At 37.4% G+C, this 27695-nt stretch overlaps 1 protein-coding gene and 1 long non-coding RNA gene across 3 annotated transcripts in view; one reads left to right on the top strand and one right to left on the bottom strand.

The window, feature by feature from the left end:
* Positions 1-14202, top strand: part of LOC130072529 (uncharacterized) — a 56952-nt gene extending 42750 nt beyond the window's left edge. Inside the window, exon 2 of the long non-coding RNA XR_008804134.1 lies at positions 13999-14202. This is a non-coding gene — a long non-coding RNA (uncharacterized LOC130072529). The remainder of the gene's footprint in view (positions 1-13998) is intronic.
* On the bottom strand, positions 49-25719 carry b4galt1l (DP-Gal:betaGlcNAc beta 1,4- galactosyltransferase, polypeptide 1, like). Of its 2 annotated transcripts, XM_056237667.1 has the most exons (9): positions 25382-25719; positions 23368-23603; positions 13639-13670; positions 13432-13519; positions 12324-12511; positions 5506-5628; positions 2071-2175; positions 1627-1872; positions 49-1594 (listed from the first exon to the last, which is right to left on the bottom strand). In XM_056237667.1, exons 1-8 carry the CDS (start codon positions 25662-25664, stop codon positions 1743-1745), a joined length of 1185 nt encoding a protein of 394 aa, XP_056093642.1. In that variant the 5' UTR covers positions 25665-25719; the 3' UTR covers positions 49-1594; positions 1627-1742. The 2 variants fall into 2 exon arrangements, with proteins under 2 accessions (XP_056093642.1, XP_056093643.1); XM_056237668.1 differs by lacking the exons at positions 13432-13519; positions 13639-13670 and having other exon boundaries at positions 25382-25717.
* Between the last annotated feature and the right edge of the window lie 1976 nt (positions 25720-27695).

The following is a 27695-nucleotide window of genomic DNA, read 5'->3' as shown; positions in this document are numbered from 1 at the left end:
TTATTGTCTTATGTTTCACTTCACACCACAGTAAAGTCACAAGCGGAGTTAAATCAAACACCATTTAATTATGTAATTTCCCTAATTCCAAAATTAAGTTAATTGTTCACTGCATTACACTTAAGTAAGAGGAACATATATAGGCATAAAAAATGGAAAACATAAAAGTTGTTTGAAAAACTGAAAAAAAAAGTCAAACAATACATTTAAAAAAGAAAGAAAACTTAAAAGTTAATTATGTGCTGGCCCTTAAACAAAGACCATTGTCTAAACAGATTTAAACCTCACTTTAACTGACCAAAGGGGGGATTTTTGTGCCAAAGCATTTGGTTTGAGAGACAGCATTAGCAGCTAATCCCTTCTGCTTGCGAGTGCTGTGCCGAGTGGAGAGGTAGTTTTCTTTCCTGGTGCAAAGGAGTTTTTATAAGGCATGGGAGAGTTTTTAAGCAGGAAAGAAAAACTATAGGTCTTTCGGGGTGCTCGGCATGGAGGAAATTTCTTTTTGGCTGTGCAACTTAAACATTCTGTACATTGTGTATGGGCTGTTAGTCGCCATCTTGAAAAGCACTTGAGCAAACAGTTGACATACATTCATTTGCTCCGTCTGCATTTCATCGCCTGACAGAGTTGAAAGGCATTTTTGGTTTCCACAATGACAGGTTTTAAAGCAAAACACTGCTCTTAAATTCTTTAAAACAAAGAAAACAGACCAGCATATAAGAGAGAAAAAAATACAAGTATCAACAGGTCAGTTCAGCAAAGTTTTCAATGGCTTCATGTTTTCATTACAGTAGAGACCTTGAATATTCTTGTGCCCTTAATAACCAGCATAGATCTGAGAAAATCACAATGCAATAAAAAAAAAAAAAACCCGAAATGGAACAAAACAAAACTGAAAGGTTGACCTGATAGTGCTGGATTTGATTTGATAGAATTGCAACCAAAAATCCAAATACAGCAAAGATAATCCACCAAAGAGAAGGGAGGAATCTAATGTCTTTTAAGATGCAAGGCTGCCACTTTGGTGCTCCAGCAAACATGATAATGGTCCAATAAGCGTTAAGCAACAACTCAGGCCAATACATTCAGACTTCTCATCCGTAACAAAGAGAGAAGTCATTTAAAAGGCTCTGTAAAAATAAAGATGCAATTCGTAATAAAAGTAAACAAAATATGTGACAGCCCAAAAATGCCAATTTGCTGGTATATGATTATAGAATATCCACAGCCCTTGATTGTTTATCCCAGATTTTTTTTGCATTGCTTAGCTTGCTGACTACCCTTTAAATATTCACTTTCGAACACGCAAACTAAATAATCCCATACACAGCAACTCACATTCGTTGTCCTACAACAAGGACATTTTCATTTCAGATCAGATCAATTTAATATGCTGCTTCCATCAAATGGCTCAAAATATAGTCTTTATCCTCAGCAGAAGAATCTGAGACAGAACAAGGATGGCCCGTTGCCTCTTGAGGGCAACATGAAACCCTTGTGTGTCTCCTTTAGCAGCCGAACAGTTCTGATACACTAGGCAAAAGGAGTCCGGACCCCTGTGTTCACCATCGCATGTGCAAAGATGGCAAAACAATTTTTTTTACAAGAAAAAAAAAGTCTTTTTACAAATATATAATCCACTTTGAAAATTGTCCAGTTGTTTTGATATAATCAAGGCACATTTGGTTTTGACAGCCAGCGCTGCGGTTTCACTCAGTTTTGAGTTGGTCTCTATGCCGGAGTTATGGTTTTCCCACATCCACTGTGATTTTGGTGAATAGCTGGTCTTTCTCAATCTGAACAACCGTGTATGTTAGCGAATTGATCCCGTCTCTTGCCATAGTTTCCCTTGTGTGAGCTATTCGGTCAAACCTGTAACAGGAAATGACATGTTTAACATTCCACAGTGCAGGAGGGCATTAAGTAGTTGTTAAAGTGGCCTCTATTTGCACAGTCTTGTTAACAATTTAACAAAGCAGTCACTCAACTAACAATGTATTATTGCAATGCATTTCAAAGCGCTTAAGGTTTTACAGACCGCTGTCAGAAGGCTGTAATATGTTTAGGTACCTCTGTGGATTGGGGTCGTTTTTTTGGTCTCGCTCATGACGGATCATTCTACATCTCCCAATGATTGCATCGGGCCTTGATATAGTCATCCCTTTGGAGGTAACCCTGTGAAAACATGCAGTGCTTTTCAATTAATTTGATTCAACACTCTTGAATGTATGTGTAGGGGGGGGGGGGGGGGGGGGGACGGGACACCACTTCATAGCAAATCCGCCTCAAAAACAGCTGGGCAGTAACAAATGTTATTTTTCGCGGATTGTATTGTTTTAACACGCAAAATTGTGTCAATTTCGGTCTTCGTGAGTATACTCTAAACATAGTCGGTTTTGTCTTTAATAAGCATAAAACGCATGTGACAGTATAATGAACACAGGATCCGTGCACTAGCTCTTAAAGTGACGGCAGCCATATGTGTCTGTCATTAATTTTGTTGTCAAAAAAACAACAAAAGATAGCTTTAAGTTAAAGGAATCAGGATAAATAGCCTATGTATTTAATTTAGTCAGGACTAAAATACTACCCAGTGTTACTATCTGGGTAGTATACAGTGTTGTATATCCATTTGATTACATTATTCAGTTTCTGTATTTATGAATACTAGTGTTAGACCTATTCAAAAACCTTTCTCTTTATTTGTCATTATTTGTATCTTTATTCTATTGTATTTATTAGTGCTACTTTTTTCAATTTAATTAAACAATTTAAATCAAGCTTCCTTGTGTTGTGTAAATTCTTAACAATATTACCCCGCATTGTAAAAAAATGCAAAAATTGAAGTTGAAAAAAGGTAATAAATTGCAATATATTGCAGAATATCGCAATATGTTTAAAATCGCAATAATATCGTATCGTGACCTAAGTATCGGGATAATATCGTATCGTGGTGCCTCTGGTGATTCCCACCCCTAATAATTATCTAGTTCATGGTATAACAGTTCAGAGACATTAGCCGCTTTTCCACTGTCGGGCCAAACCGTTCTCGTTGCTTAAAGGGATAGTTCATCCAAAATTTAAAATTCAGTCATCATTTAGTCACCCTCAAGTTTTTCCAAACCTGTATGAATTTCTTTCTTCTGCTGAACACAAAAGAAGATATTTTAAGGATTTATTTCAGAAACCAAACAAAACCCAATGAAATGTAATGAAACCCATTGACTTCCATAGTATTTTCCCCCCCATACTATGGAAGGCAAAGAGGTCCATCAACTGTTTGGTTTCTGACATTCTTCAAAATATCTTCATTGTATGGACAAAAACACAGGCATTTTTTTTGTTTTGGGTGAACTATCACTAACCATGGCAAACAGTTTCAAAGATACTGATAGTTATTTACTCATTCATGTAGATACAATCTGAACTTGCTTGACTTGAAATAGCTTATCACAATTGGGAAATAATCATCATTTACTCGTCCCTAAGTCCGACTAGTTAGAAAAGTAATAGCATATACCCTCCTCAACAAGCCACACAATTTATCATGTCTGTAGCACAAACAGTAAAAAAATATTTGAATATTTGTTTAAAGTTTAATATATAAGGTGAGAGATTAGTTCAGACTTCACTATCACCTAGAATTCTTTTGAAATTTAAAAGCAGTTCCCTGCTCTGCAAGTATTTTTCTGCACATTTCCTGAACATTCCCCTTGAAAAACAAGGCTGTAGCTGAGCAGCTGACAAATGCAGGTGGTCATGAGGGTGATGCAAGTTCATCTAATCCACTGTAACTGTAACTCTCCACTATCCTTTGAATAACAGCGTCGAAAGGCCCCGAAAAATAAAAAAGTACACATGATAAGCAAGATAGCTGTGGGAAAGTATTCTTGTGACGTGCAAATAAGACGTTACACAGGTTTTGTCTTCCGTCTGCACCCTGATAAGCAGATAAGGCGTTTTATCTGCCCCTTCCTGCTTGTGGCAGAACTATTAGAACCAGGAACAGAACCAAATTTCAGTTGCACTAGAATTCAAATGTTTGGCGTCGGTAATAAGATGAATTTCTTTTTGGTAACACTTTATTTTACAGTATTTTACTTGTTACATATGTTATATATATTTAACATAGCATAATTACATGCAACTAACCCTCAAACAAACCCTAATCTTAACCCTAACCCTATAGTAAGTACATGTTGTTAATTAATAGTACTCCATACTTAAATATAGAATTACACTTTAACAAGGACACCTTAAAATAAAGTGTAACCATTTAAAAAAAGTCATGTCTCTTTGGCTCATAAAGGTTGTATTTATTAAAAAATACAGTAAAAACAGCAATAGTTTAGTTTTTTAGTTTTCCATTTTAATATAGTTTAAAATGTCATTTATTCTTGTGATGGCAAAGCTGAATTTTTAGCATCATTACTCCAGTCTAAGTGTCAGATGATCCTCAAGAAATATTTCTTAATATTTCATCAATGTTCAAAACAGGTGTTCTGCTTAATATTTTTTTTGTGGAAACCATTATAAAAAATTTTCCAGGATTCTTTAATCAATAGAAAGGTCAAAAGAGCAGCATTTATTAAAAAAAATAATAATAAATTTGCAACAATGTAAAAGTCTTTACGGTCACTTTAAATCAATTGAATCCATCACTGCTGAAAAAAAGTATTAATTTCTATAAAAAAAATTAAATAAAAAAACCAAAACCCCAAACGTTTGAATTGTAGTATGTGCTCTGTATCACATGCTTGAGCTTTTTGATTGTGCAATGCCATACTTGCAGCACAACGACAGGATGTGTGAGGCTCAAAAATGGAACATTCAGCTGAATGTACGCTTCCGTTTTGTGCTGGATCAGAGGTTTCCTTGGTTAAATCGCACCAGAAGGCAGACATGAGCTCGGCTCTAGGACAAAAACATTAAAGTGTGTTTTTTAATAGAAAGGGGCGTTCACACTAAACTTCACACTCCATTCACTTTCATCCATACACATTTGAACGTGGGTGTACGCCAACGCAAAGACGTTTCACATTTGACATTTTTACATGTCATTATTTTCTCCCCCTCCAAACTTGTTTGCTCACATTTTTTGTTGGTTTTTGATGACCAATGATGTTTGATGTTGCTTACATCCAAACAATTGAAAAGATGACTTAAATTTTGGTCTGTTTATTGCGTAAAACTATCGTATGACTTCCAAATACAAGTCAAATGAACTACTTTTATGGGGCTTTTACAGTGCTTGTATGTTGTTGTTTTTGCGTGACAGGCCATGGTCACCATAAACTGTTGTTGTATGGTATAAATTCAGAGCACAAATTCCGAGTATGGGACACCATACTTGGCTACACATCATGTCTGTGAAGATTCTCTAAAATCTCGTTTTTTTGTGTGTGTTCCAATCAGCAAATGGGTTTGGAACAGGATGATGGGTGAGTAAAAAAAGACAGAACTGTCATAATTGGGTGAAATATTCCTTTAGAAGGGTTCTCGAACCTGTTAAATATGTCGTCGTCCTCCCCTCCCCAGCCCCAGTAGTTGTTTGGGAAGCCGTTGATCTTCAGAAACTGTTCTTTGCTCAGTGATGACACGCCCCCAAAGTACTGCGTGTATGGCAACCTGTTGGAGACGGACAGAGAGAGAGAGAGAGAGAGAGAGAGAGAGAGAAAGAGAAACTGAGGAACAGTTGCGTGTTGTGTGGCAGTTGTTAGGTCAGGTGCAGAAGAAGTGCAGCATGCAGCTTGGTGTTTCTCTGCAGGGAAATGATGTGCACTAATGAGAACTGGCAGGGGGCCAAACTTGAGCCCGAAAGCAACTGCTGCCTCTGTTGTTTGCTGTAAGCCAGTTGCTCTTGTAAATTATCAGGAGGCGTCACTCCTGATAACTCACATGGGGGATGGTCAACATAGTTATGATAACCATAGGAATAGTTGTGCGTCAGGAAACATGGATTGCCGTTTACACGGATGGTGTGAGATATTTTTGACCAAACTAAAGGCACCAGAGATGTATTATCTATCATTATCTCTGAATAGAGCTCTAAAATTTTATTATACTAGAATACATTATATTTTAATCAGGATTTATTTTGTATTTGAGACTTGTTTTTGTAAGGCTCTCAAAAAATTATATAAAATTTGGATTTAGATTTATCGGCTTTCAAATATAAAGAATAATCGGTATAGGTATCGGCCACAATTTTCATATCGGTGAATCCCTATACAGCGCGAGCCTGTTTATAAAACTTGTTTTGTGTTGTTTTGTTTTTTGAATCGACATTCACTGTCCTCAATTGCATTGAAACGGGTCTAGAAATAAAGGTAGCCTGGGAAAACCCAGACAACTTCCGGCAAATTTAGACTTGCGCTGAAAGTTAGTCTGGCAAAAAGCTCATTCAAGCCCATTTCCAATCCGTCGAAATCACGGCACCAATCAGAAACGTTGGGGCGGGCTTTACACGATGACGACAGCGCTGGGATTTTGAAGCAGATTTTGTAGCCTACATTACAAAGATGGATGCCGCCGTCGAACATCACTCGTTCGAATCAGCTATCGCGTCTGTTTTAAGCGATTTGAACGTTTCCTTTTTGTTAAAAACCGAGCAAAGAACAACATTCGGAGATGTTTCTGCCGCTCTGCATACGTCATCTCCTTCATCGCTCTGATTGGTTTTAGGTCTATCCGCGACGTCCGTTGGTGACGCCCCTCTGGAAATGATTTGTCTATGACGCTTTGCCAGACCATAACTCAGTTACAACTGAGAATGGTCTGGTCTTAACCAGGCTAGAAATAAGGACAAATTTTGACAGAACTTAATTTTTGGTCAACTATCCCTTTAGGAACTGCAAAATTACAACCAGGTGAAATGAACATGTATTCAAAGTAAAACACACATAATGCATAGAGAGGGGGGAAAGTGCATTTAACCCGTTTAATCCCACCGGTCACAATTGTGACCGCAGCTTTTTTCTTATTTCTGGAAGCTCTAAAAATGTTGTAATTGACTTTGGGCAAGAAATTCAACTTTTAAATGACAAAATAGATTGTCTTGATTAAAATCAATTAATGTCATGTGACTAGTGTGAAAGGTCACATGACCAGATCAGTTCACTTCCTGCTTGCACATCTAGAAGAAGATGTCTTCCTCAGACTACTACAAAAAGTAGTATATAAAACATCTTAATTTACATATAGAACTATCATATTTTGTACATATATTCTTTAAAGGGTCAAAAAACATACTTTTTTTAGGCCAAATGTCTGTACAATATCATAAATGGGCTTCATTATGATTTGGTTGCTGTTTTGCATACACGATTAGCTCTACATAAAGGTGTCTCTGTTTGAAATAAATGAGTAAACACTATACTACATCAGGTCCTGGCCCGCTCTTGTCTGACGTTCTTCCGCACGATAACTCTTGAAAATTACAAATTACATCCAGATGCTTTTGAAGTTCTGTGTGAGAAGAAAGCTGCCCTGCTTCTGCGGCCCATGCTAACAGTGGTGAATGCTGTCAAGACTTTATAAAGGACTGCCGACATCTGTTACAAAGAGCAACCCTATTGTTTCAGTGTGAGGAAGTTTAAAACCCAACCTTTATCAGATATTTCCTCATTAAAGACTGTAAATACAAAAGACACACGTGAACGCACACGCCTTTACATACATCATACTTGTATTACACAAAGCTTGTGCTGGAGGTCACTGGAACAAGCTGCTCCAATGAGCTACAGTTTCACTTTAGACAGAGTTGAGCTCCCAATGGGCTCTAATCTGAATCATGTGTGAAGTCGCTAGAATTTTCCCACCCAAACGCTGCTACTTTATCATTTATCTGACGGTTTTATCTAAAGTGACTCGTTTATTACAGGTCAAAGTCCTGCTGGAATAAATGGGGGTTAAAGGATATTCTGGATTAAATATGACCAGGTTAAATCAACAGCATCTGTTGCCTGCTGTGGATTACCAACGAAAATAAAGGTGACTAGTCCCTCAGTAAATATTAAATCAAAAAAACATTTACAGTAATTTAACCCAGAATATTATTTGTAAGGTCACAGTGGTGATAGAGCGAAATTATAATACAAAGTATAAAAATATATGCTAATACAAAATAGATTGTTTTGACTACTGAACATCTACGTTTAAGACTACAGATATCTTGGACTTCCAAAAAGTACTGTGGTGGTAGCATGGTAAAACAGATGTTTTTTATATATATATATATATATATATATATATATATATATTCCATGGTAATGAATGATTACTATATTCATATACAATGTTATTAAGAAGATCTCATATCAGTTGAGTTGAGTTGAGTTGTTTCATATCACTGTGACTGTATATCCACAACTGTTCAAATGTTTGGGATCAGTAAGACTATTTAAAATGTTTTTGAAGTCTCTTATGTTCACCAAGGCTGCATTATTAGAACAAACATATAGTAAAGATAAATAGTAAAATTGTGAAATAGTATTACTATTAAAAAATAATTGTTTTCTATACAAATATATTTTAAAATTTAATTTATTTCTATGATCAAAGCTGAAGCCAGTCTTCAGTGTCACACAATCCTTTATTATCAATGATGAAAACAAAAAGCTATTTTTGTGGAAAAAATGTTTTCCCCAGAATGCTTTGATGAATAGAACGTTCAAAAGAACAGCATTTATTTGAAATACAGTTCATAAAATGTAAAACATATCTTTTGTCACATTATACATGTCTTTACTGTCACTTAAATCACTGTCAATTTAATGCATCCTTGCTGAATATAAGAAATCATTTCTTTCCAGAATTCACTAGTTATGTCGCAAGCGGAAATGTGTAGAGGAAATGCGACATTATAGCAGATTTTTTTTTTTACCGGAGGGAGGGGTTCTAGCAGACCAATCACAACGCTTGCGGTCCGCGAAGAATTGACGCGTTGTTACATTTTTGAAGAGATGCACGTCAGGCTACGCCATGGGCTACACACAGACCTGTAGATCATTTGCTTTGTTCCGAAACAGGGACTTAATTTGTTACAACGTAGGATTTTCTTCTTGGTTCGGTTCACTTTCACAAGGCAACAAAGAAAGAAAACCAACATTTTTTATGCAAGTCAGATGTGAGGAACACTATCCTCTTATTGGTCAGTTTCCTGTGTGTCATCCATCAATATGGATTGACAAGTTCGCTCCACGATTCATCTTAAGAAGGCAAAAATCTCGAGAAGTGCCAGTAGGGCTGGGCGATAAAACGGTATAGGTATTTATCGACGGTGTGCCGCTGTCTCTTTCTTTCAAAAGTTCTTGCGTTCCCATCATGAACTGCACTCTCCACATGTTGACTGAAGTTGCGTTCCATTCAACCGTGATTCGTAAGTGGACTGCGAAGTTAAAGGGATACTCCACTTTTTTTGGAAATAGGCTCATTTTACAACTCCCCCAGAGTTAAACTGTTGAGTTTTACCGTTTTTGAATCCATTCAGCCGATCTCCGGTTCTGGCGGTACCACTTTTAGCATAGCTTAGCATACATCATTGAAGTGGACAAGACCATTAGCATTTCTCATTAAAAAATGACCAAAGTGTTTTGATATTTTTCCTATTTAAAACTTGACTCTTCTGTAGTTACGTCGTGCACTAAGACCGACGGAAAATGTAAAGTTGCGATTTTCTAGGCTGATATGGCTAGGAACTATACTCTCATTCCTGCGTAATAATCAAGAAACTTCACTGCCGTACCATGAGTGCAGCAGGCGTAATGATATGACGCAGCGCCTGAAAATAGTTCCGTTGTGTTGACGGAAGGTGGCCTATTTTCAGGCGCTGCGTCATATCATTACGCCTGCTGCTCTCACGGTACGGCAGTAAAGTTTCTTGATTATTACGCAGGAATGAGAGTATAGTTCCTAGCCATATCAGCCTAGAAAATCGCAACGTTACATTTTCCGTCGGTCTTAGTGCACGCTGTAACTACAGAAGAGTCAAGTTTTAAATAGGAAAAATATCAAAACTCTTTGGTCATTTTTTTTTTAGAAATGCTAATGGTCTTGTCCACTTCAATGATGTATGCTAAGCTATGCTAAAAGTGGTACCGCCAGAACCGAAGATCGGCTGAATGGATTCAAAAACGGTAAAACTCAACAGTTTAACTCTGGGGGAGTTGTAAAATGAGCCTATTTCCAAAAAAAGTGGAGTATCCCTTTAAAGATGGCGTGACCACCACAACATTGCCCAACATCAAATGGCAAACGTAATGAAAGCGGAACGAAACTGCGCTACTCATTATTTTGTGCTTCACACTCAGTTTGGACCAATGCAGCACGAGCCGATCTTGATCAAGCGACACTGTTACTAAACAGCGCTGAGAGATCCAGTAAAGAAAGCATTTGAATTCGCCACAGAAGTAATAACATCGTTGCCAGATCTAGCGAGAAGCATTAAAATGTATCCGTTATTAACGTATCAAACAGTGCTGACGTGGAAACCAGGAGAAACATTGTGCCATGAATGAACTAGTTATAGGCTTTAAGTCCACAGATCAGCAACAGTCACGATGGATTTAATGTAGTAACACTAACTGTAACCATGGAAGTTTTAACCTGACTCCGCCAGATGGATTTGCTCCGCATATCCATCTGGAAACCTTCCGTTGAAGTAGTTTTGGTAAGGGGCGAAAATACTGGTTAGCTGATTGGCCTATGTTGGTGATAGACGGGCCAAATCAACCAATCAGATCAACGAAGCATATGACGTACTAACAGAGCGTATCTTTTCCTCTGAGAAAAGCCTCCAGAGCAGTGTTTTGCTCTTCTTTCAGTGAAGAAATACTCTGTAATTCCGATAAAACTTGCTCGATAGCCACGCTGATGCTAGTTTCATCCGCTGAAGCCGCCATGTTCTTTAGACTGAACTGACGCGCTTCTCGTTGCGTCACACCTCAACCCGCCTCAAAGCCAACGCTGATTGGACGTTCGTTTGGTGAACTGCTCCCAAATTTTCTTTAACGGAAAGTATCCAGACTGATCTGCGAGTGAAACCTTGAAAGCTCGCGAGATCAGGATGGTCTCAAGAGGCTATGGAAGTTTGGCAGGAATAGTAAAATGCTTTCAAGTACGTCACACATCTTTATCCAGCACTTCAAAACTCAAATATTATCATTTTTTAAATGTTAGTTTTAATGTAATCTTCAAAGATTACTCCCATTTATAAAACTAAAAGTTTCAAGATGTAGAAAAACACACTTATTTAAAAATAATTTCTCTTTTAATAATTATTCTTGTATTTTTTTAAATCAAGGAAATTTCTCTGGCATTTCTTTCTTTTTGCTGAATCGAAAACGTACCGAACCGTGAATTTTTTTAACCATTACACTTCTACTTATTTCAGATGTTGATCTACCTCAAAGTTCACCTTGATTGTTCTACGTTTACACTTTTACATTGCACACATTTTGTAACATTTTAAGTTCAAGAGTTTCTTTAACACTTACTTTTTTATCTTAATATAAGACAAAGAAGTTTTACATATTTATTTTTACATTTTAATTTGTTTTTGACTGCTAAAACTAATATAATTTGTTGTTTGCCTTGTCTTAAAAAAAAAAAAAAAAATTATAACAAAAATGTCAATAATTATCGATACCGAACGAGATGAAACATTATATCGTGATAATTTTTTTTAGCTATATCGCACAGCCCTAAGTGCCAGTAATACAAAGGTCCAGTCATCATTCAAGATAGCACAAGCTAGATCAGGGAGAGACATTCCTTCTAACAACCTTAAATTCATTGAAAGTCTTTGGGATGTGCTGGAGGAGACTTTACAGAGTGCTTGACTCTTGCACTATCAATACAAGATCAAAAGATCTTGACCAAAAATTAATACACACTCTCGCTGATCAATTTTTAAATGTGAATAAAAGCCTAAATTATATCCGTTCATCATTTAAAGTGATCTAGGCTCTTCAGAAAATTTGGACTAAACCGCTCAGTTTTACAAACTTCTTTCTCATTTTGTCCTGCTCTGTATTTTCACATTACTCCATGTTTCTTTGTCGCACTCAACATGTAAATACTGTCCCAGTCTCTGCCATACAAATATGTACACCACAGTATATGCATTTGCACACACAGCCGACATGATACTGCAATGAAATTCAAAGAATACCTTAGTACTATGCCCTAAAAACTGTTACTATTACATTAGCATGTGCATTTGTAATCCAAATAATTATAAATACATATTGAAACATTCTGGGGGCTGAAAATACACCATTAAGGCATGACATAAGACAACAGTCAACAAAAGACAGAAATACCTGAAGCCAAACTTGTCCATAGACACAGACAGATGCCTGGGTTGATTATAGCACTTGTAGAAGTTGCGGTCATCCATTGGAATGAGGTCAACGTCGCTGAAGACAAAACAATCATAGTCATACTCCTTCAGAGCCTCCGCATATCCAATGTTGAGGAGCTTGGCACGATTGAACGTCTCCTCGCCCGCCTGCCATTAAGGAAAGAGATGATACAAAGATAGGATGAGGCCAAGCGACAAAATACATATTTAATGCAATGAAATTTGCAAATGAAATGCACATTTGAGAGAGTGGTGGAACAAACATCATACAATGTCTATAAAGCACTCTTTGCTAGAGCAGGTGTGTCTCTTTAAACTGACAAAATCAGTACTTATTTCCTTGCTTTACGGAAGGTATCAGTTTAACCTTTCACAATATGGTTCAGGTGGCAAGAGACAAAAATGAAACTACTGACAAACAAGCTTTTCAAGTGTATATTTCCTCTCCAAGTGAACTTGTCTGATTAAACCGATATCGAAAGCAAATAATTTCTGGGGAAATTATTTATAGTATACTTATGCAGGTTTTGAAAGTTATTCATCATTTAACAGTAGTTTTAAAAAAACACATCTTTTCTACAGTAAATCAAATACATGCCGTTTAAAAATAAAGTGCAACATTATTGATTTAAAATACCATTATTAAACAACATAACATAAGTACTGTAAAACTTTTCATGTAAATTTACAGTAAAATAGTGGCAGCTGGGTTGCCAGCCACTTACTGTATTTTTAATAGGACTACAACTGTAAGCATTTAAAGTATAGCACCGTACTGTTATTACCAAATACAGTATCCTGCTGTAATATTATGTATTTTACAGTATTACACTGTCTACAGCAATTCATTGCATTTATACAGGGGAATACTGTAATTCCTGGTTTTCAAACCGTATTTATATTACATTTTGTCATTCAATACATAAAAATGTCATACTTTTGTTATGTTTAAAACCTTTATTTTTTTAAGGAAAAAAGCAGAAAATTGCCTTTTATGAACACATAAGCTGAAATGTCAATATTTAAAAACATTTAAAGTGCAGTTAACAGTTATCAATGAACAGTACTGCTCTTTTTTGCACAATGTTGCCAGTCTTGGAAGTCACTATCCCATTTTTGGTTCTTGACCCATTTTCAGAGTTGATGTCAAAGTGCCTAAAGGGCAGAAAAGCAAAGAAAAATAGAAAAAACATTTATATTTATATTTATTTATATATATATATATATATAGACGACCTGGTGACGTAAATTGTGAAATTAAGCACACCACTTACGTTAACACTGGATCTGCATTAGATGATTCAGCCTGAAATGACAAAAAACAATTGCCAACAGTTACTAACCGTTTCCAAGGCAGGTTGTAAGAATAATGCATGTTAATTTTTGCCATGAAAAATCAATGTTATTCCGTGAAAGCGCTGAGAACAGAGTAAACCGTATGCCCAGGACTAAACAAAAGTGCAAATAAAATGCGTAAAATACGTTCCAAGGTCAAACCAATCATGAAAAAGCAGACACGAGACCGAAAAGCTCCAGAAAAGATTGACTTACCATATACACAGACGGACAATCGTTTATCCTTCTTCTCACGCTCCACTTTCCACTTATCCTCGACACAGGCACAAATGTTTTAGCCTCGTGAGACCATCCTGATCTCGCGAGCTTTCAAGGTTTCACTCGCAGATCAGTCTGGATACTTTCCGTTAAAGAAAATTTGGGAGCAGTTCACCAAACGAACGTCCAATCAGCGTTGGCTTTGAGGCGGGTTGAGGTGTGACGCAACGAGAAGCGCGACAGTTCAGTCTAAAGAACATGGCGGCTTCAGCGGATGAAACTAGCATCAGCGTGGCTATCGATCCTTTGCCGACATGTTGCTTATTTGCTGAGCTAACGAGCCTTTACCTGCAGCAGCAAGAGTAGCCTGGCTTGTGGTTGTGTTTTCGTCGTCGCTCGATCTGTTAGTACGTCATATGCTTCGTTGATCTGATTGGTTGATTTGGCCCGTCTATCACCAACATAGGCCAATCAGCTAACCAGTATTTTCGCCCCTTACCAAAACTACTTCAACGGAAGGTTTCCAGATGGATATGCGGAGCAAAATCCATCTGGCGGAGTCAGGTTACAAATGTTTTGATTATTCTAACGCAAAATTAGTGATGGGAAGTCGACTCCAAAAAAGTTGATTCTTCGACTCTTAATAGCCCTAGTGTCGGAGTCAGGGCCGGTTCTAAACATTTGGAGGCCCTAGGCATAATTTATGTTGGAGGCACCTAGTGCCACACCTCTCCTAATAAAAAGCAGCACTTCAAACAAACATTCCTATGCTTTTTGTTTATACAACATGTTATTAAAATTTTGAATAGTAGACAAAAACAGTTCAAATGTATTTTCTTGTCCTAGAAACTTGAAATAAACATTCCATAAATCAACGCCTCTACAGTATGATACTGTATTACGAATGAAACAGGCTGAAAACAGAAAACTGCTGTATATTTACAGACATTCTGTAAAAGATACAGCATGATACTGTTTTAAGAAAATACATTATAATACTGTTAGAAGCTACCTGCAAATTTACAGTAAAGTTTTACAGTAATAATATTGGTATATTATATTGCTATATAACAAAATAAAACGATTAGTTCTCCTGGGTAAAATGTTTTATTAGATTAAAACTACTTTTTTAGCCTTTATGTGGAAGACGACATGAATTTCACACAATACCTCGCTCGACAGAAAAGAACACCATGGTTGATGATGATGATAATGAATAAACAGTTTTAACAAAAATGGACCATGTAATCAGTTTCAGCCAAAACATCCTAGTTATTGTCACTACAATAAAACTAATGTGGTATTTGCCACTGCTGCTATTTAAAGAAAAAAAGCATAAAATAAAATAAACAGAAAGACAAAGATTTTGAAAACTTCTACGAACTGTGGTTGTAGAAGATCATATTAATTATAAATATTAATTTTATAAACTATGGTGGTTACCATGATACCTTTTTGTAAAGAACATCCTGAAGAGTCCAAATTTCAAATCCCAAGGTGACTTTTCACTGGCTTTGGGCCTTCTACTCATGATTAATGGATGCGATCCCTGTCTAGAGTCCACCTTTTCTTCATCTGAAGAGCATCAAGGCAGTACTTGAGCTCGTGGAATGAAATGTAATGACAGTGGAGCCTCAGGGGTGCAGAGCTATCTGTTAACCTCCTGTGCACCCAACAGAGAGTAGCCATCTTCTCTTTTATAACACAGGAAACTCAAACGAGCTGCCCTGAACGAACTGAGGTGTGCTTGTTCTAGTGGAGCAGAAGACATCCATGATTGATTTAGAAGATGTGGCCTGTGCATTCAGAGCGAGACTCCACTTTAAAGAACCAGATTGTCCTATTCTAAGGCCATCTTTTCAGTCAACATAATGTAGTGTTCTCACATGTCAACACCCAGATCTGATTGTCCGCCTGTAATGCGTCACTGGAGGATTCATTCACATTTTAGGGATTTCCAAAAAAAAAAAAGTAGACTTAAAGAGTAGGATTAAGACACTTGAGGAACAAAAACAAAAAGAACTGAAAGTGAAGAAGAGTTTCATTGTTCATATAGAATAGATGGATAGGAGAGACAGGACAGACAGGAAAGGTCACCAGGACCTGCTTTACAGCAAAGAAAATAAATACAGGCTAATACTTTACAGACTTAAAGTGTGTATGTCAGGTTAAATTTGTAATTATGATTAACACAAAATAGTTAGGGGAAATACACTTTGACAAGTTGATCTCTCTCTCTCTCTCTGCAATCTTGACATCGCAGCCTGTTCATTATAGCCAGCCATGGAGCTTCAGAGCTAAGGCGGAGCTACAGATTAGGTGTCTCTAAATAACCCGCGTATCTAACAGTAGTTCCGCATGATTCGACCTTTTCCGTGAAGACTCTTCACACCAGATATTTATGTTTCTTCGATAGGAATTATTTACATTTCTGTTTGTCTCCTCATCTGTCTCACGAGGCTCAAAATTGTATGGCTGTGGCCCATCGTAGGTTTGAGTGGGATTTTGGATCTCAAAACTCTCCATACATGAATAAAACTTTTTTGGCACGTCTCCCTCTTCTGACTGTGTTTTAAAAATATGATCTTGACAGAAATGGCTATAAAGCTTACTGTAGGGCAACTACAGTACGGTAATAATTTTAATGATAATTACATTTTCACTCAGACATCTAACCCTTATTTAATATATCTAAAAAAAATTTTAACCTGACATACACACTTTAAAACAAAATGATTGAATGAACAAGAACGAGTAATTGTGTTCAACAGAAAAACTAGCAGCATAATGCTTTGCGAGTCATTTTTGGATGAATAATACTGATAAAGAAGAAAATAAATATAAAGCCATATTTTAAAAAGTCACCACTCTTCCAAAAAAATGAGATGATGTGATCAAATTACTCTTTCGCAATACAAAACATAGCTAATTTTGGCACAGAACTGGCATCCATGGCAAATGAGGAAATTAAAAGAGTGAAAACAACGATGAAAAATGAAAACGACAAAGAGAAAACAGATAATCAAGAAGCCAACATTACCATTCGTCAGACGCAGCCAGTGAAGAGTAGTGTGTTTGGCCAGAGAAAGAGCAAGCAGACGTCTCACCTTTTCCCAAGTGCAAGGGCCTCTGACGTGCATAAAAGGGTTTTGGTTTGAAGAGGAACAAGGGAAGGAATGTAGTATAGAAGGGTGAAAAAGAAATGCAAGGTGCAGAGAAAAGAAAGGGTAGGCAAACAGAGCAAGAGAATAATTAGAAAGAACAATCACATAACACTTGAAAAAAACACTTAGAGAAGACCGCAGACAGGTCCAAGACCTTCTTGGCGAGCACATTAGGATGCTTTTAGTGAAACCCGCACAGAATGACACACATTACTCTTTTCATTTACTTGGAACATTCACAAACCACTGATAGCTGACTGTTTGAAATGGATTCAATGAAGACATCTGTTCTCTGTGAGTCCCAAATAAAAGAGACAAGAACCGAAGCACTCTGTCTCACCTCGTTCCAGTCTGTAATGTCATGGGCTTTTATTGAAATGACGACAACAGGCAGTTCAACTTTTTTTTTAAGGGACGCTCAACCTCAAACAGCAGCGGCCTCTACCATAGTCTGGGGAACTCCTGTGTAATGTACCTTGGTTTACATTGATTAGCTGTACTTTCTTCCAGAATAGCTGAAGAATTCCCAAACTCAAGGATGCAACCAGATATTTAAGATTATGGTGATTAAATGTAAATGATTGAGTCCATAAAAAAAAACACCATCCAATAAATATTCACTAATCTGAATATTTGGAGCTTCTGTTCTACTCTTTCACATAAAGTTTGGCACTGTGTATTGCAAAAATGGCTTCCGATGTTCCTCATTTGTAAGTTGCTTTGGATAAAAGCCTCTGCTAAAATACTACATGGCATGCCTCCCTAAATTTAAGGATATCAAAAATAAGGCTGCCCCCTAATAGTCGACCAAAAGTTAGTGGACGAGAAGAGGCTTAGTCGACCAAATTTTTATTAGACAGTTTCTCATAAAAAAAAACTAGGGATGGCCCGATACCATTTTTTTTTCAAACCGATACGAGTACGAGTATTTACATTTGTGTACTTGCCGATACCGAGTACCGATACCGATATTTCTACCGCAAAAGTAATAGGCTCCCAGAAGAGAAGACGACTATTTTAGAACACAGGTTAGAAGACTGTTTTTATTTTCTTCTCTGCTTGTTTTAACAAGTCTAAAAATAAATAAAAATTAGTAAAATAATAAATGTATTAACACACAAACCACTGTTAATTTACCATAAAAGCAAGCAGGCTACTGCGTGCATGGTCTGGCATGACTGAATGCGTGCAAAGTGCGCTCCCTTAATAAATCCTAAAAGCTGACAGTTCATCGCGATCTCACACATCTCTGTTATTATCAATGAAGCTGACTGCACAATCAATCTTTCATAATATCCACACTTTGTTTGTTATAATTAGAGGATTTGCCAGCATACAGAATTCAGCACTGAACAAAAAAGTCCGTTTTGAGCGGTGAGGGGAGTCTATCTTAAATGCTTCTGATTGGCCATTGCGTTCCAGAAATCAACACATATGTCTGTGATTGGCTACATCGCTCAACATTGACTACGTTTACATGCAGCCAAATTTCGGGTTATGGTCGGGTTAAGGTCACTATTCGGGTTTCTGAAACATTAGGGATAACCCGTTTACATGCGTGAGCAGAGAGAGTTACTCCTGTATACATGGAATTGCAATATCCCGATGTAAACGCGACGCGCGGTTAGCGTCTGGACCATAGACAGTAAAAGAAATGGACAGAGCGATCTCATTGGAACTCAGTTGAGACAGTTGAAGCCCACTTTTAGCGATTTTTGAGAACTTCCGTTCCTGACGCGCAGACTCAGACCGACTCAAACTAAGCTTGATGACGTGAGCAACCTGTCTGACAGACGTTAATCTTCTAGTAGCTGTGCGTGAAAACTGCCAACGTTAATCTTGCAGAGACGGGGAACTTGAGCAAAGAGTTCTTTGGCGTGAGTGAGCAGGAGTAAGTATTCCGTTGCTTTTATGGACTCATTATCTATGGGCTTCTCCCTTGACGGGACGTCCCCCCGATTGCCTGCGAGCTTCTCCTGCTGTCTGTACGGTAACTTCTGTACAGCGCGACAGAGAGTCGAGTGGTTATGACGCAATCGTTAGCCTATTTTTACTAAATCTGTTTCTACGGGGCCATAGTGTAACATAGAAGGTAATGGAGCCCTTTATACATTGTCGTGTTTCTTTAGAAATAAATAATGGACAAATGGAGTCTTTAAACGCCTCAGATGTAAAGTTATTCGCTGTCAAAGTGACGCAAAAATGAATGGGAGTCAATGGAAATGCTAACGCAAGTGAAGTTCTGCTACAACATGGCGGCACCCGTCCGGCTTCAACTTCCGGTCGATGGATTACCCCCTTGGTCTGGACGTACGGACAACCTTAAGATGCAATATGCGTCATTTCCGATTCTTCTTCCTGTCTCCAAAGACAACAACAACAGCAGCACGCGGATAATGAATAGTTCGGGGCAGATAGCGATCGCCTTTGTTTGCGCTTTGGTGCTGGTAACGTTACTGACCTCGCTCCAAAAGTATGCTGTGCTGCGTCTCGCCATGTTTACTTCCGGTATACTGCACGCGGGGTTTTGTATGCGCCGAGAAGTTCCTCTACTCAAAAGACCAAGATTCCTTGCGAATAGAACATGCGCAGAACACACATCACTATGGGGATATGCCGATGCGCGTTTACATGACCAAAAATTCGGGTTAGAAAAGGGGTACCCCAGGTATAATATCCCGGTTTTTAAAATCCGGGATATGAGCATATTCGGGTTTTTGCCGGTGTTTACATGGCCGTTCGCGACCGGGTTATTGCTAATATCCCGGTTTTGAACGGGTTATTGGCTGCATGTAAACGTAGTCACTGTAACCATGTTATGAATAGAAACTCTGTCCTGTAAATCGTTTCTATTTTGTTGTAGTTGTTCTTGTTGCTTTTCTGCAAGAGATGAATAAAAATCTTTTAGTTTTTATGTTTTATTCATAGATATTTCTAGTTTGCGGGAGTCCCGCGAATCGTTTTATTCTCCCGTAACCCGCACACACAGAGTGATTGCATTACCGCCCGCGCGCGCGCTCGGCCATCAGATCTATGATGCGTCTTCAGATGTTTAATTAGATTGCTGGTGTTAAACGATGTACTTTCTTTCCCTCCTCTCGACACCTTAGCTGAACATAACTCACAGTCTGCCTTGCTGTTGTCATCATCCCTTATCTTGAAATGAGCCCAAACCGCCGACATTATACTTTCCTATGCCTCAGTTCACCTCGACAAAGCACTCGCGGCAGCCAGTTTCGTTTTGCAAAATGTACGTGGTATCGGTGCGTGGTATCGGCGAATTTGTACGAGTACGAGTATATTAGGACAGTATCGGCCCGATCCCCGATGCCAGTATCAGTATCGATATCGGGCCATCCCTAAAAAAAACACCCAAAAAAACAGAGGAATTGGCAAAGTCAAACAATCTGTGATGGACAGATCATTAACACAGCTGGTAATTATGTCAGGCAGAGAATCCAAATGCTCGCCTCAAACATGGTTTATTATTTGAAACACGTTAGTAGCCTAATGTTAGCATGGCCGCTCTCTCTAAAGTAAACCTAGATAAATGTGCGTTAATATTAAACGTGCATTTCTCTATAGGCGGATTCCCTATACTGTGGAGATGATGAGTCAGTAGAGCTGCCCCCGACGAAAGACTTTTGACTAGTAGTCATTCATTAAAGCCATTAGTCGACTAATCTCACAATTATATGAATTTAAATACTTAACTGGGGAGTGGAATATGCATATTCCACAGTCAAACGCACGAACAAACACTGGCAAAAGTAATGATTATGAATGTGTCGAAAAAAATAACAAGGACACATTTCAATAGTTTATTATACTGTATATTCTGAGTCAGTGTCGGCTGCAAAATCTCTGCAATATAGTGGACGCACCTTTAGAGAGAAATGCACCCTTCATACGGATTACATAATCAGAGTATTTGTTTTTGAGTGAATTGGTTCATTTAAATGTAGACATTTCAAGCTTTCTATGGCTACATCTACATTAATCCGGATACATTTGAAACCAACGTTTTCGTTTCAAAACGCTCTCCGTCCACACCAGCGTTTTCCACACTGAAAAGTCAGAAAGCGCTAAACTCCCCTTAATGCGCACTCTTAATATCACAACACTGCAAACAATGTAACATATTTTAGCAACTGTGTGAAAGTGAATAGCACATATGCACAATATCGGTATAAACATGAATATCTATTAGTACAATATGTGTCACATGGCTAAACATGCGTCATCAATACCTCCATTTTCACAATCCACATTACAACACGAAAGAGGCGTAATTTTTGTTTAAAAAAAATGCCATATCAGTGTGGACGGAAGGCCAAAACGGAGGGAAAAAGATTGTATTAATGTGGACAAGGCCTATATTTCTCATGTCTGTGAGACAAGTAGCCTATATGCTGAGTTTCAGTTCATTTATGTGAAGCGCTGCTGTTCAGGGAGACGGCAGAAAGCACACCCTGTTTGTTGTTTAACATTTTGTTGTTATTGTAAGCGTACACAAATAAAAGTTTCTACCCTTTACAGTTCCGAATGATGTATTACCAAAAATGACAGAGTATTTTAAGTTGAAAAAATGCAAGTGTTTGCGCCGGCGCCTCCATGTCATGCAGTAAGCGTGCTCTACTTCAGCTTCCACACTCCATACAAACACCTGATAATAGCGCACATTTATCGGAGTTAATGTTAGAGCCAGAGGTCAGGTAAAGTTGCTAAGCCATATTTAAGGTTGATGGATGAAATCCGAACGTTTGGATTTCCTGCCCGACATACTGTAATTACCACAAGTAACCGCCGTTAACGATCGGTCCCTCACGGACTGCGAGACTTCGCCACTTCCTGTGGAGTTTTTTTTATGCAACCAACAGACTAATTAAATCTAGTCTCTTCTCGTCGACTAACATTTAGTCAACTATTAGGGGGCAGCCCTACGAGTCAGCATCGTCAACATCAAGCATCCTTGCAGCCGACCACTGACTTAAACAGCAAACACTAGTATTTCAATCAATTATTAAAACGTTCAGACAGTCTCCTTTCTGCTTTCCCCCCCCCCCCCCCCGACACATTCCTAATTACTTATGCCAATGCGCTGCGCAAAGCTTTAAGCTTGATTGCGTAAATTATATTTTAAGGCTCATTATTATGGTTTAGTATTTATTTCTCTGTAATGTACAACAATCTTCTACATTACAGAAATGCACCTACAGAGAAATGAAACCCTGAAACTGAAACCATACCCCACCCCCAGGCCTATATATTTAAGTAACTATATTAATATCATAAATGTGACTATTTGACTAATAGCTTGCATGAATGACTACTAGTCGACTAGAAAAAACAGGGCAGCTCTAATCAAAGAGAAAAAAAAAATTAACTGGATAAAATAAAAAAATAAACTATGGTTTACTGGCATTTTTTACCTGTTTTTTTACCTGGCTTACCTGAAGTTTACCTGGCATAAAAAATAAAAAATAAAGTATTTTAAAGTGCTAATTTGGATATTAGTTTTTGCTGTAGTAGTGAAATCAAAGTTGAGAATCATCTGTGCAAAAATGTACATTTAAATATTTAATTTACAAAATGTAAAGAAAAGAACACTTTTTTTTTTTTTTTTTTTTTTACAAACAACTGTTCAGCTGGATATTAGTTTTTTGCTGTGGTCAAGACTTGCCTTTGCAAAAATGTAAAATCTACAAAATCAACACACAAAAGCACACAGCTGGGTCTTGCTGTTAAAATCGTTTTTACAACATAATGCTCTGAACTACATTTCTCTGACTGGCCAATGAGAGACAAATGAGGACTTTGAGAAAAGAGCGCACTTAGCAAAACACATGCCAAACTTCATGCCCCGGCACGCCTGTGTAGTGTACAAAGAGTTTACATTCCAGAATTTACAAAAGGGAGTAGACAATGCAATTTTAAAGGGTGAGTGATGTTAAACAATGCTTTAAGATAAACTCATCATTATAAGTAACAAAGAGAAAAGTGTTGGTGTGTTCAACCGCAGGTCTTATTTTTCAAGATACAGTTTAGAACTTCATAAGTATAAATGTGCAGGCAATTTCTAAGTGAAAATGGTTTCAAAGGAAATCCTACACCAATTTTTTTTTTCCCCAGTGTATTTCGACAAACGAGAACCGGTATTTAACCTCTGACTCAATGATAACATCAGACTGTACCACAGGCCTTTGAACCCTTGTGTGCTTGCAGATAAAGCATCTGTAGGAGTTAACAGGTCAAAGATTTTATTGCACTGGTTGAAAGACAAACCTGATTGATGATGTAGACGCCGTAGTCCAGTTGCTGACGCTGTAGGATGGGGTGCAGATAATACAGCCAGTACTTCAGGTGCTCGTCCCGGTTCCTGAAAGGGATGATCATTGCCACCTTCTGCTGGGCGATGCAGTCTGTGGGTTTAAACCGCCCGCCGGGCTGCAACACAGAGTTCTCTGACCTCACGAGGTCTAGGGTGACCGGGTCTGAGAACTCAACCCGGAGTGGACCCACTAGAAGAACCGAGACACAAATTACATGCTTTATTATTGGAGACCTACATCTCATTTTATTAAAGGGAGAGTTCACCAAAAAATGAAAATTCTGTCATCATTTACTCACCCTCAAGTTGTTCCAAACCGGTATGAGTTTCTTCTGTTGAACACAAAAGAAGATATTTTGAAGAATGTTGGTAACCAGACAGTTTACGGTAGCCACTGACTTCCATTGTATTTTTTTCCTACGATGGAAGTCAATGGCTACCGTCAACTGTCTGGTTACCAACATTCTTCAAAATATCTTCTTTTGTGTTCAACAGAAGAAAGAAACAACATAGAACAACATGAGGGTCAGTAAATAGTGACAATTTAAATGTTTGAGTGAACTATCCCTTTAACAACAATATTGGGACTGGATGACTTCAACCATTACAAAGTAAACCATGTCACCTTAGAAAACTCATTCTTACTCATTACACTATGGTGGTATCTGATTACATTATCATACTACTGTTGCTACAATCAGCAGCAGTGTCAATGTTGTCTGACAAAAGAGAAAGATAGCCAGCCAGGACAAAATAACAGACACAATGCTTCTCTGCCAATTTTTCCATTACGACACAGGGCTTCAGGGAAGCCAATTCATCAGCATCAGTAGATAATGTGAAAACTACCAAGTGACACTTATGCAAGAGACAAGAAATTGCTGTATTGTCAAAAAAAAAAATTAAACACAGAGGGGTAAATGTTAACATCCAGAGACTCGACAGCTGTAAAAACATGCTTTTGTTTTTGGAATCTGGATTGAGGGAAGACAAAGTGACAGGTCACATAATTTATAACAAACACAAGTTTCTCAGAAATACTAAACTGTGTTGATTAATAATAGACCAGCAAAATTGTACGTGGATTCTGGTAAAAAAAAAAGAGAGAGAGACTATTTTATTTAAAACCAACCGATCTAAACCTGCCAATAGCACGCACAGAATGAGAAATCTGTCCAGAACATGCCTGGTGTATATTTAAACCCAAAATATTGTATTTTGAACAACTTAACCAAAACACAAAATGTATATTTAGAAAATGAAGCCTGCTTTACACTTGTATTTATCATGAAAACAGCCTCATGATACAAAAACAATGAATGTTCCTTTAAATAGGCTTAATTTTCAAATGTCTAGAAGACACTCCAAACTAAACAGAAAAAAATCAGGAGAAAAAAAAAAACAAAGACTGGTTAACACTAGCTATATTAATGCATGCTAACATCAACTAGTATTACATATATTTTTAACTTATCAATAATTAATTGTGCATTAGAATAGTTAAAAATGGCATTAAACTTTCTGTATGTACACTAGTGAAAAGTTTGAAAGAAGACCCTTATGCTTGAGGATTAATTGATGAATAGAAAATTCAATAGAACCATTTTTTTATTAGTAATGTTTTGTAACATAACGAATAGACATTATTGTTCATTTTATAGCATCCTTGGGAATAAAACTATCTTTTTTTTTAATCATCCTTCATTTTGAATGCTAGTGTAAAACTTTCAAATGTAGTGGAATCATGGTTTCCACAAAAATATTAAGCAACAAAAACGGATTCAAAATTGATAATGAGAAATATTTTTAAACAGTAAATCAGCAATAAGAATGATTTCTGAAGGATCATGTGACACTGAATACTGGAGTAATGATGCTGAAAATCATTGTCATCAGTTTTTATTGAGGATTATATATTCTAAATAAACAATAGCATGTATAAGTTAGATCTTTGAAACAGAAACTCACCCAAGCGAGGTGGATTGTCAGGGCATGTTTCCAGCTTTCTCTGAGTTTCTGTGATATTCGTAACAGATGACAGGCTGTTCGGTCTGATCTCCTCGGTAGTGACTTTCTGTTCGGTCAGTTTCCTGTGGATCTGAGGGGTTTGCTGATTTTGTACGAAGGATTGCCTTGAATCTGAATTTCTCATATAATATATGAGAGTGACAGAGATGTGAAGGAAACACAGCACAACCACCAGAGAGCAAGTCCTGTGCAAAAGACTGAAATTCACAACTGCATCCGGCATTGTAGAAATCCTGGATATGCTTTTGAATATATATAAAAAATAAAATAAAATAAAATAAAAACTATTTACAATCTAACCCAGTCACTTCCTATATATTCCCCACTTCCTGGGCTTTTTGAGGAACATATAATTATTTATATACTAAATTACACGTTAAACCCACTATCACATACTGTTTTAATTATAACAAATAAAATACAATGTAATATAATACTTATTTATACAAACGTCTCAACCAATTCCACCCAATCTTAAATAATTCAACAGCTTAGCTCAGTTCTCAGCTAATAACACGCGACCCACTATACATTTGGCTTATTTCCTTGAATTAAAACGTCAACGTTATGACAACTACTAAAAAACCGAGACTTGAACTTCAGTACCGATCATGGTTGACGTTTCGTGTATGAACGCAAAAAAATAATAAGTCCGTTATAAAGTTTGTATTAGTCACTTGACTTGACGGCACGAAGACAGAAGTAAAACTCCAGATAAATTTAAACGTCAGCCGACGGCATCTTCTTAAAGCCCACAAAATCTCCAGATTCCTAATGTTTTACATGATACATCTCCGTGCCAGAGCAATCCGCGATAATCAAATCGCAAGGGAGATGGCGAAAAGTTTCCGGACAGATTCCAAGCCAGTCCGTGAAGTAAGGCGTCGCGTAGAGCTTTGGTTGATATGCGCTCAGCTCAGTTTGATCTGTAGAGACTCTGCTGGCGGATTTGTTGTTCATTTTGACTTGTAGATCAGCGAAAAAGCTAGTTGCGTCATCAAATGAAGCCAGCTACAGCGGGTAAACCTTCAGCTTCAAAATAAAAGCATGCCCTGAGCGGTTTAATTCCATTTCATTCCCAGCATATATTGTTTTACTCCTTGGACAGCCCAGTAAAATGCTTTATTTGTGAAACCAGTAGGAAATACACTGAAATACATCGAAATGTGCTTGACACCCACTAATGTTAATAAAGTAGCCTAATCCAATAATTGATTAAACATGATGTATAATATGAGACAGAGCAATTTTCATGATGGATTAGATATAGAACCTTTACAATTTTACATATACATTACCAAATTTGAAAGCCTAGTTGTATTTGTATCAGCACTTTGCATGCTTTCGGGCACTGGCATTATCTTTCAGAGATGCAAATTAACTCATTTCCGGTCATGTGACTATTTACACCAGCCATGAAAAAGTCAAAGTAAAATTAAACGTTCACAACCTCTTCAAACTCAAAAGCACACAAATATTACCACTGGGAATAAATTGGTATTAAAACAAATTAATGGTGATGACCAATATGATTGGTCACTCGTGTGTGAGATATGCCTATAGTCTACTTCTTTCTTTCTTTCTTTCTTTCTTTCTTTCTTTCTTTCTTTCTTTCTTTCTTTCTTTCTTTCTTTCTTTCTTTCTTTCTTTCTTTCTTTCTTTCTTTCAGAATGGTAAGCGCTTCTCACGTAGATGTTGAGCGCAGCCTTGTGGTCTAAAAGGAATATAACACCATAAATGTGAAATACAACGGCATGAGCAAACCTTTCTTACAGTTTTCCCCGATTGCTAAGTAACACACTATAACTGATTAATTTGTCACAATTTCCAAACTATTCATTCAGGTTTTTTCAGTTTATTAACATAATAAATATAGCCTATAGGCCTCAAAACGTTTCACACATTTAACCTGTTTTTACTTCATTCTTGTTTAATTCAAGTGTCACACAATGTGAACTCAAGTAGCGCACATTAATCCATGAGTAGGCTAAACATTACACACTTTTGGGGGTCTGCAAAAATGTAAGCACATAATATGATTTACACTCAATTTGCACTGTAAAACAAACTTTTTGCAGAAATCTAAACACTTTTTTTTTTACATTAGACACATGCAAAACTATGACAGCTCTTGTGTTTCATTCAGAAATCACTGCCATTTAAATGCCACAGAAACCACTTGTAGGCCTGCATAAATTGATCACTTAGAAATCAAAACTCATTGTTTTGAGAAACAAATACATTCTTCACGCTT

The sequence above is a fragment of the Rhinichthys klamathensis genome, unplaced genomic scaffold, assembly GCF_029890125.1.
Source record: "Rhinichthys klamathensis goyatoka isolate OS25496 unplaced genomic scaffold, OSU_Roscu_1.1 h1tg000491l_1, whole genome shotgun sequence".
Lineage (NCBI taxonomy): Eukaryota > Metazoa > Chordata > Actinopteri > Cypriniformes > Leuciscidae > Rhinichthys > Rhinichthys klamathensis.
This window is presented reverse-complemented; position numbering and strand designations above follow the sequence as displayed.